Source organism: Lissotriton vulgaris, chromosome 3_1 (assembly GCF_964263255.1).
Source record: "Lissotriton vulgaris chromosome 3_1, aLisVul1.2, whole genome shotgun sequence".
NCBI lineage: Eukaryota > Metazoa > Chordata > Amphibia > Caudata > Salamandridae > Lissotriton > Lissotriton vulgaris.
The window spans coordinates 1,051,122,144-1,051,132,815 of record NC_141689.1 but is presented as its reverse complement, the minus strand read 5'-3'; the positions used below and the strand labels follow the sequence as shown (position 1 = coordinate 1,051,132,815).

Below are 10,672 nucleotides of genomic sequence, written 5' to 3'. Positions count from 1 at the left end.
AGAATATTTTGATGGTTTATATTAAAAGCAGCCTGGGCCCTGCGCCGGCTGCTCCCCCGTAGCCCAGCGTCGCGTGGTGCCCTGTAGTAACACACTGACTGATTCCCTCACAGGTGTAATGATGCAGACGGATAATTATCCTATGGGATATCCCTGCAGGATGACGGAAGGGCTCGACAGCCGGACTGATTGCTTCCCCTTTAAGAGGCTGGTTTCCCATCTGTGACGTCAGGGTGTTCCTGCATTAAGATGGGTATTTGATAACGAGGGATTAGGCAGACCTAGGAGAGAGCGAGAAAAGGACGAGAATCCCCCCTCCCCCTGCGATCGGTCCGTCCGCCTGCGCTCTCACCCAGCAACAGCAGGCGCTGCAGACCGCAGGAGTGCAGGCGGCATCCGGGCAGCACGGCACAGGCTCGTCGGTCGCTCCAGGCACAATGTCGGTGGCAGGGCTGAAGAAGCAATTCCACAAAGCCACTCAGGTACGGCGGGCTCGGCCTGCGGGTGCTGTCTGTCTGTCTGTCTGTCTGCCCTCTGGCATCCCCTGCATGGAAGGTCGCCCCCTCCCCTGGCGAGCTGCTGCAGTGCCTGCAGCTGATGAAGTTGTCCCTTGTTGAACTTGAGCTCTGAAGGTGATTTGCTTTGGTGCATTGCCTGCTGCCAGGGTGGATGCGCAGGCATCTGGCTGTCCTTGCATTGGGGGTTGCCCTAGGTGGCTGTGCTGCACATGGCACGTCAATGTATGCATTAAAAGGACAAGGGTTTAAGGGGCAGATATGTGGTGTGTTTGGTGCTTTTTCTGGTGCGGTTGGGTGTTTAGTACTAGTTATCCGCACTGGAAGGTAGAGAGGATGCCACAGACAGACCGTGGCTTGCTGTTACATTACGTCCACTGTTACTGCACCTGCCCTGCACGGTATGTGTCCCAGGTTCGAGGCAGTCATGCTGGTTCACTCTTAGCTCCCTTATTTACTGCATGTGACTCAAACGTGGGACGGAGAAAATAACCTCAACCTTCCATAAGGTGCACACTTGCACGGGCAACCGGCTAATTGTTGGTTTTGTACACATAACGTTTTGTTATTGTTTTTTTTTTTTTTTTGCTGCAACCACCCTGATTCCGCGTCAAGGCGACCATAGGGGAACAGGAATGCTGCCCGTGTAGTAGTCCACATTTGCTGGACGTGCAAGTGGAAGCCTGTCGATGTATAGATATGTGTGGTTCACCTGCTTCGTGCACTGGTCGTGTGTGTGATAGCATGCCCGCTCTGTGCAAATCCCTGAAATAAGTGTAGATCCATGTGGTGTTTGACTTTGTACCATTACAAGACATCCACGTATTTCGAACAATGATGAAATTCGAAGCGTGCATTATTGGCAGTGGTGAAATTCGAAGCGTGCATTATGATGAAATTAAAAGCGTGCACCATGGTATGATGAAATTACAAGCGTGCATTATGGGCAGTCATGAAATTTGAAGCCTGCATTACGATGGCATTACAAACGTGCACTCTGGACGATAAGGAAATTACTAGCGTGCATTATGAAATTACAAGCGTGCGTTGTGGGCAGTGATGAAATTCCAAGCGTGCACTGTGATAACGTTCCAAGCGTGCACTGTGATAACGTTCCAAGCGTGCACTGTGATAACGTTCCAAGCGTGCACTGTGATAGCGTTCCAAGCGTGCACTGTGATAACGTTCCAAGCGTGCACTGTGATAACGTTCCAAGCGTGCATCTTGGACTATGATGGCATTACAAGTGGGCACTGTGATGAAGTTACACGTGTGCAGTTTGGTCACTTATGGCATCACTGTGCATAATGCACAGTGATGCCATAACCCGGTGCACTGTCTCCCTCCCTCCCCTTCCTCGGAACCCCCCGTGGTTTCTTTGAACCCCAGCCATCCGCCATTCAGAGCCGGCCTGCGCAGCGCTTAGCAACTGCATTATTAAGCGGGTGTCGGGTGGCCGCTGGACTGCTCTGCAGTGGGTGGGAGCCCTCGCTGCGGCACAGCCCGTTGCAGGCTCCTGTGTGCACGGTCAGCCCGTGATGTGCTGCGGTCTCACAACGCATATAAGGCGCTGCCAGCAAGAAGGGGTGGGTTCTGTGATTTTTGTTCTTTTGGTTGGACGACTTACTTTACTTTTGCACTTTTTTCAGTCAGCATAGCTCAGTAAGTCACTCAGTGGTGCTTAAGTAATAAATATAGATACAGAAGTACATATATATTATACCTATTCATATCAAGAGATGCACATATCTTTAGATAAATATAATCAAATTAAATGTATATCCTCTACCTCCACCCTGACTCCTCCCAAACCGTATTCTACTACTATGATCTCCAAAATAACCCTTTCTAGGCTCTTCCCTCCCCTATCCCCACTTGGGTCACCCCAAACCTCATTTTAATGCTAGAATTCCCCAAACTACCCTTCTAAATGTTTCCCTCCTCTTTACTCATACCAAACCTCATCTCCCAATGAACACTTTCTAGACTCTTCCCTCTTCTATTCCCCCCACTACCCTTTTCAATCCAACTAGCACTCACATGTCCACTGCTCAAATTAACACATATTTCCCTTCCTGATTCTCTGGGTTCTGGGGCAGCGTGCTACTCGCCCAAAAGAGCTTCAACGCCTCATCCGGGGTAGTAAGTGCTTTATTAACCCCTCCCCTGCTGGTGACGGAACCACTCCGTCATCAGCCGCGGTCGTGCTGTGCTGATAACGGAGCGGTTCCGTCACGGCCCGCTAGGAACGCCTGCGCGGCGTGGATTCTGCACCTGCGCTGATCGTTCTATTGAGCGGGTGAGGCCGTGACGGAACCGCTCCGTCATGTTGAGTGGTCTAGGCTAGGTAGTGTATGGACCCAGGCCTTTCTTGTTCCTCCCGTCATGAGCACAGTGCAATTGCGGCTGGTGATGGAGCGGTTCCGTCACCAGCATGCGCACGCCGTGCGGCCGCCCCACCCCCATAGCACTGCGGCGGAATAGCCGCCGCAGTGAAGGGGTTAATACAATTACAATACAATACACGCGTTGGGTTCTGCCCCGACCTAATTTTAAGGATTTCTTTAGTCTGCTTTCAGCCCGGTGGGCATAGGCAGGTGTGTTTTAATAATGCAATGTTGTAATGCTTTTGCAGTTGTGATTTTGGCCTCTCAGCTCTATGTTTGATTTTTTTGACACCGTGCATTGCGTGTGGTGTCACTGCAACTTTTTTCAATTGCCTTAAAAGGTCTAAAAGGCACCAGGCGAGACGGACCACTGCTTTGATAGTGGGAGGCCCTCCATTTCCTGTCACTAATATATTAAAGGGACCATCCGGCGACTGATGTCTCAGTTCATCTTACAAACCCAGCTGATATAATCAAGGTTGTAAAATTCCTACAGAACAGGGTAAAGAAAACTTCGTTTTTTCTACACTTGGTGGCCTCTTTAAGGTCCAGAAAATGACAAGGTGGCGTCCACAACATTTTTTCTCCCAAAATGGCCTGGATGTAGCACCGAAACATAGTAGAAGTGTGTGTGTGCAGAGGGGGCTACAAGTAAAAGAGCCGAGGCTCCTTACTTTGCACACAGGGTGGATCACGTGACATTTACAGTTTTCAGTGAATGCCTGCGGGTGGGAGCTGTTCGAAATACCTGTGGCACAGAAATCCTGCTGCAGCCGTCCAAAAACAAGTTATACCTGTTGAGGCGATGGTAGCTCTTGTGCTGAACAGATGCAGGTAGCTGCAGGGGGCACTGACACGCAAAACCGTGTGATCTCATTCGAAACGATCCCATTCCCAGGTGATCTGACTACACCAAAGATTGATTACATGGACGTCATAGCATGACCCCTTCACCTCTCACTTGTGTCTCAGGGTTCAGGGGTGGCTCTAGGCTCATGGTGGCCCTGGGCAGGGAGCATAGGTAGGGGGCCCCGGAAGAGGGGGGCGGGGCGGAGCGCAGAGGCCAGTGAAAAAGGGGGGGGGGGGGGGGTCAGGGTGTTTGGAAGTGGAACAGAGCCGGAGGCCGCCTAATCCCTGCCAGGGGCCACCACGCAAATATGTATCCATCCTCAGATAATTTTTATATTAAGGATATATATTGGCGTGGCGGCCCCTGGGGTTTGGTGGCCCTGTGCAGCTGCACAGCTTGCACATGCCTGCAGGGTTGTATGGCATTACAACGCGGGCTTTTACCAGGCGTGCCTTTACAACGCTGTTATTACAACGCAAGTCTTTACAACGACTTGCACTGTAAGCGCTGGATAGTGGAAAAGTTTAATTTTCTATTCCAACTCCAGCCCACGTTACAGTATGGAAGGTGTTGGAATAGAAAATTAAACTATTCCCTATCCAACAGCGCCCTCCAGCACAAGTCGTTGTAACGACTTGCGTTGTAATAGCAGCGTTGTAATGGTAGCGCGTGGTAATACCCGTGTTGTAAAGGCTGTTCCCCTTGTCACAGTTCCATACTGAGCTTTGAGTACAGTTTTTGAATAGTATCTTAGAACTTCTTGTCTTGCTATATGACATTTAAATGGAGGCGAGCTAGCAAAGGGCTAGGAAGCGAATTGGGTTAACCGAAGAATACCGTCCCCCTTCTGATGTACAATTGAGCCTTTAGGATTTTTTTTTTAAATATCTTTACTGATTTTGAGTATTGCAGCAATGTTGAAGCATTGCAATAAACTCATTCTAAGGTGCCAAACTGGCAATAAACATTTAAAGAAAAAACATGAAGGAGCCCTCGTCCACACCCACACCAGTAAGCACAGTAGGACAATGTCATAACATCTGCATCGTACCCAAAGAAGAACCCCACGCAAATTCTGAACACTAACACAATCAAATCAGGGAAATCGCCGCCCCCTGTGAAGAAGGAATATTATAGTATTGCAACCATCCGCCCCATATTTTGTAGAATTTACAAGGGCAACCCATAAGCGTGTATACAACCTTCTCGGCCGTCATATACTAATCCATCCGCCTTTTCTATTCCGACAATGTCAGAGCCTCAGGCCCCCCCAGTGTCTTGCCACATCCCGCTTTGCCACGACTAGCCCTAAGTTGCAGAACAGCAGTTGAGCCCTAGGAACATCTACGTCCCCCCAGGATACCCAAAATATACGTTGGGTCAAGCGGGATGGTCTCGCCCACTACCAGAGCCTTTTGGACTTCTTATCTGCCCAGAATGAGGCTCTGTATCTTGTGAAATTGCCCATTTGTGGAGAGTTCCTCTGGTCTTTGGTCAGTGTCCGGTTCTTGGAGGGTCTCCGCAGTAAAGGTTGCGAGAAGATTGGGCTCACAGAGAAGAACTAGATGGAAGCTCAGGGAAGGAGAACAGAGGCAGGAAAAATCTAGATGTGGGTATTGTACTGGGTACATGGAATCGGGGATCCACTAATGGAGGTAAGGGCGCACTCTGAGGGAAAGACTAAGAAAGCCAGAAAAGAAACATGGAAACCAGAGAAGACAAGGAGCAGTCAATCTGAGTCTTGGAAGACACCCAACAGCTCTTTGGAAAGAACGCTCAGTGACTCTCTTGTGAAAGAGGCACCAGGCCTTAGAACTAACAGGCACACTCTGGGAAAACGATTAAGATTCAAGCACAAACACTAGTGAGGACAAAGAGAGTGGATCAGGAGGACCTGATGGTTATGATTCCTCTGCTGAGCAAACACAAGGAGCAAGTGGGGGTCTTCTGACCTTTATTAAGTTATATCTGACACATGATGGAAATTAAGCCTTGTAACACCCCGTACATACTCGGGGTCCTCCTTTTTTAAATTAACCATACTAAAGTATTATGTATTAACATATATAATCCAATTTATGGAAAGGTGTCAAATGATGTAGTGGCATCTCTTAGTGTTTTTTTTAATCCTATTTTTCCTCTCATCCTTGCAGACACCCTATTCTGATGATCACTGGAGTTTTAATATTCACCCCTGTGGAAACTGTTATCTGTACAATGCAACAGACTCTGAGGTTGGATCTCAGAATCAAATCCATCTTCAGGGCACGGTTCAGGGTGATCTAATGAATGGGCCTGGTTAACTTTTTGAGTGTTGGGACCTTGCTGTCAGGTACCAGTGCCCGACTTTTAAGGGCATGGGTTCTGGTTCTGAATGAGACAATGTATGTGTCTCTGCTGGCTTGTTTTCTTCCTTAAAAACCTTCTCAGTGAATTTGAATGTCTCTAGTGATCATAACCCCCTTTTTTGATAGTTTCCATTGGGACAAGAAGCAGATAGATTCACAGTTCTTTTAGAGTCCCTGTCACCCTTAAAGATTAGGGGCTTAGGCTAAAGTAGGGCAAAGTCATTCCCGAATTGTTCTTCGCGAAGTTGGTTACGATTTGTCACTCTGAATTCCAGATATGCCTGGATGAAGAGGACCCTTGTGACCGCATACAGAGGGCTTTTGACACAGTGTGTATCCAAGTCAATTCTTCCATTCTGAGGCCTGGGCAGGCAGGACTCCCTTCCCCAAGTTGTTGGTTTGATAAGAATTGTGGCGGGCAAGGCACTCTTAGATTCACAAAAAAAAATCCTGCAACCCTGGAGAAGTGAAAGAGAGGACAGCCAAATATAGAGTTGCTTTAAAACATGGGAATCTGGAGTAAAGAAGGAGCTGTGGGGGGATCTCCTCACAATCAGTACCCTGAAAGATAGCACCAAAGTTTGGAAGGTGGTCAATCATCACTTCTTTAAAGAGAAATAGGTGTCTGACGAGGCAGTACAATTTCCGGCTCAGGCCTGGGAGGACCATTTTCCTGCCCTGTCAGGATTCAGAGTCCCTGTCGCCACTGCTAATACATGGTGTTAAGTTGACATTATACTGGGATGAGGTCAATGGGGTGCCATGTGACCTGTTTAGGTCCCTTGTGGACTTTTGGGCCCCTGTACGTACCCTTCATATCAATGCAGCTCTTGGCTCCTCTTTGCCTGAGGCGCGGCGTAATTACCTGATAGTGCCTCTATTCAAGAAGCATGACCGAAGTAGTCCTGCTTGCTACAGACCTGTTTCGTTAATTGACGTGGAGGTGAAATTATTGGACTGGTCATTTGAAAGAGATTAACCAGTGGGTTGATGACCATAGGATATTATCTGACCTAAATTATGGGTTTAGACCTAGCAGGGGTACAGTGGAGCAGAATCTAAATCTACATCGAGTAATAAATAAATGTCAGGGCAAAGAGGGGATCCTTACATCTTGTCTTCATGGACCTCAGCTCGGTCTTTGATGAGGTTAACGAGGAGAAGCCCTAGGCTGAGCTGGGGTTAATGGGGTGGACTACTCTGTGGTTGTATTTCTTAACCCGTTCTCCGCGGCACGAATTCCGCTGCGGTGCGGGTGATTTATGACTGGGCGTGGTTCGGACAGCTGCCGGCTATCCTCCGCACACGCCCACCGTGACTTCGGACGGCAGGCGGCCGTCCGACGCACGCAAAAGGGTTAAAGACTGTCAATTTTGTCTGTCGGGCTCCGTCCGATTCGGTAGCAACGGCTAATGGATTAAGCACTATGATCTGAACACAGGGGGCCAGCAGGCTTGTATCTGGGCATCCTTCCTTTTTATCATATATATATCAGTCGTCTAGCGAGGGTACTTTCAGTCCAGGAACAAGATGTATCAAGAGCTGGGGGAGATCCCTCCCAGCTCTTTTGTATGCAAAAGATGCAGTCCTGATTACTCGCATCGCTAAAAATCTTCAGCGGATGTTAGACATTTTAATCTGCTCTCCGCAAAGCCCAGAGAGAGTACTATGCGGCCATGTTTCAGTGGCTTACACATGCCCAACTGAAGTGCAGTGAGGACAAGTCGGAGGTCCTTTTGTATGGTCAGTTTCGGCCCACCTTTAGAGAAACCTTGTGGTCATCAGACTTCCCTTGACCCAAGTTAGAGGGCGTTCCAGTAAAGAACTTAGGGGTCTGGTTTGGAGAATACCTTCGGTTTTCGGTGCAAATCAAGAAACTCACTGGAGTTTGCTTTGGCACTCTTAAATCATTAAGAAGGTTCTTCCCCATGCTTCCAAGGTGTGCCAAGGAGATGGTCGCCCACACTCTCATTCTCTCCTGTATTGACTATGCCAATGCCTTGTACATTGGCATCCCAGGATATTTGTTAAAGAAATTACAGACCATACAGAATGCTGCAGCTAGACTTCTGTTTAACATCTCAGGAAGATCAACCATGAGACAGCATTTACGAGATCTTCATTGGCTTTCTTTGGCCCACAGAGTGCAATTTAAGGCTCTCACCTTGGCCCATAGAGCCCTGCACGGTCTTGGACTAATGTATATCAGGAAGTGTTTTGCTTTCTATGTCCCCAGTCGATCTTTGAGCTCGGCCACCCAACGACGGTTGACGATCCCCTGATTCTGCAGGATGCGGCTGGGGTCAGTCAATCAATCAATCAATCAATCAGAGGACTTGTATAGCACGCTACTTACCCGTGAGGGTCTCAAGGCGCTGGAGGAAGGGGGGGGGGGGCGTGGCGCTGTTAGTGCTCGAAAAGCCAGGTCTTGAGGCGTTTTCTGAAGGCGAGTAGGACTTCAGTCTGACGTAGGTGGGTAGGTAGGGTGTTCCAGGTTTTGGTGGCGAGGTGGGACAAGGATCTGCCGCTGGAGGTAGTACGCTGGATGCGGGGGACAGTGGCGAGGGCGAGGCTGGCGGAGCGGGGCTGGCGGGAGGATGTGTGGAATCTGAGACTGCTGTTCAGGTAGGCTGGTCCGGCGTTGTGGAGTGCTTTGTGTGCGTGGGTGAGGAGTTTGAAGGTGATCCTCTTTTCGACGGGGAGCCAGTGGTGGTCTCGCAGGTGGGGGGTGATGTGGCAGCGGCGGGGTACATTGACGATCAGTCAGGCGGAGGCGTTTTGGATGCGCTGGAGACGACGCAGGTGTTTGGCTGGGATTCCGTAGAATGCGTTGCTGTAGTCCAGCCTGCTGCTTACGAGGGCCTGTGTTACCGTTATTCTTGTCTCGGTCAGGATCCATTTGTAGATTCTGCGGAGTGTACGGAGGGTGTTGTATCAGGAGGAGGATACGGCGTTGACCTGTTTGGACATGGAGAGGGTGGAGTCCAGGATGAATCCTAGGTTGCGTGCATGGTCGGTTGGCGTTGGTGCTGTTCCCAAGGTGTTCGGCCACCAGGAGGCATCCCAGGCTGAGGAGGTGGGTCCGAGGATGAGGACCTCCGTCTTGTCCGAGTTCAGTTTCAGACGGCTGCTCCTCATCCAGTCGGCGATGGCCTTCATCCCGTCGTGGATGTTGGATTTGGCGGAGTGCGGGTCCTTGGTGAGGGAGAGGATGAGCTGAGTGTCGTCGGCGTAGGAGATGATGGTGAGGTTGTGGTGTCGGGCCACTTGAGCGAGGGGGGCCATGTAGATGTTGAACAGCGTCGGGCTGAAGGAGATGCCCTGGGGGACGCCGCAGATGATGTCGGTGGCCTCAGATCGGAAGGGCGGGAGGCGGACGCTCTGGGATCTGCCGGAGAGGAAGCATGTGGTCCAGTCGAGGGTCTTCTCTTGGAGTCCAGGTTCCTCGAGGCGGGTCTTTAGTGTGCGATGGCAGACCGTGTCGAAGGCGGCCGATAGGTCCAGGAGGATGAGGGCAGATGCAGTTTCCGTTTAAGCAGCTACAGCATGGAACTCCTTTCCTTTGGAATTACGTTCTATCCAGGACTTCATACTTTTTAAAAAACAACTTAAAACTTTCCTTTTTAATCAACCGATTTGACTCTCCGCTCCATCAGGCTATGGTAACTGTGCGCACCAGGACACTCTTGAGTATTTGAGTGCGGTATAAATCCATTATAACATAACATATAACAAACCAATTGTATAGATAGTTTGGACCTACTCACCAATTTTAAGAAATCTCATGTTATGGTTCTGGATCTGAACAACACTAAAAGCTCTACTTTTGTGGTGCAGGGTAAGGTTTTAGGCCAGGTGGATACCTTCACTTATTTAGAGATTTTAATCAGCTTGGGTCTTAGTTGGCAACCATTATTGAAAAAGAATGTTGGAAGCCTTAAAAGGGCCTGTGCCGGAGTCATTAATTTCTCCTCTCAGCGGGGCCAGAAGCCGTTGAAAATTATGCTTTACATTTATTGAGTGAAATGTGACCCTATTTCTACGTTTGGTTGTGGGATCTGGGGCTATGTTAATATAGCCCCTATCCTGGTGGAGGAAAATACATTTTTAAGGGGTCTCTTTGGTGTTGGGCAGTGTACGCCCTCTGAGATTTGACATGAAGAACTTCGGTTGAGCTATACTGCTGATTTTATCCGTCTACGATCACTTTTACTTTGGTGTGCAGTCTGGCTAATGGAGGAACTTAGCCATAACTGGCTAGTTATTCGGGATTGACTGAATTTAGATGATACATCCAATTTACCATGGTTGTGTTATGTAAAGAAAAATCTCAATGCCCTTCGGAGGCCTGAGCTTTTCTCTAACCCAGAAGGTATTAGGAAACATGATGTTGCCTGGTTAAGGCAGGCCTTTCAACTCAGGCTGGTAGGCAAGAGGAAAGCTTCTGCCTAGGCCAAAGAGACATACCATCATTTTGCTATGATCAAAACTTTTCCAATGATTGAACCTTATCTTCTTCTTGAAATGACAGGCCATCAGCCGTGTTTGTTGAGCAACTTCAGGCTAGGTATA

The 10,672-nt window shown here is 49.0% G+C and overlaps 1 protein-coding gene across 2 annotated transcripts in view; it reads left to right on the top strand.

Annotated features, from left to right (window-relative positions):
* The first annotated feature begins 241 nt into the window (after positions 1 to 241).
* SH3GL2 (SH3 domain containing GRB2 like 2, endophilin A1) overlaps positions 242 to 10,672 on the top strand; it is a 702,686-nt gene continuing 692,255 nt past the window's right edge. The window contains exon 1 of one of the 2 annotated variants that reach the window (XM_086961467.1): positions 242 to 482. In XM_086961467.1, coding sequence (XP_086817593.1) covers positions 438 to 482 — 45 coding nt within the window. In that variant the 5' untranslated portion in view covers positions 242 to 437. The remainder of the gene's footprint in view (positions 483 to 10,672) is intronic. The other variant, XM_086961468.1, reaches the window with a different exon arrangement.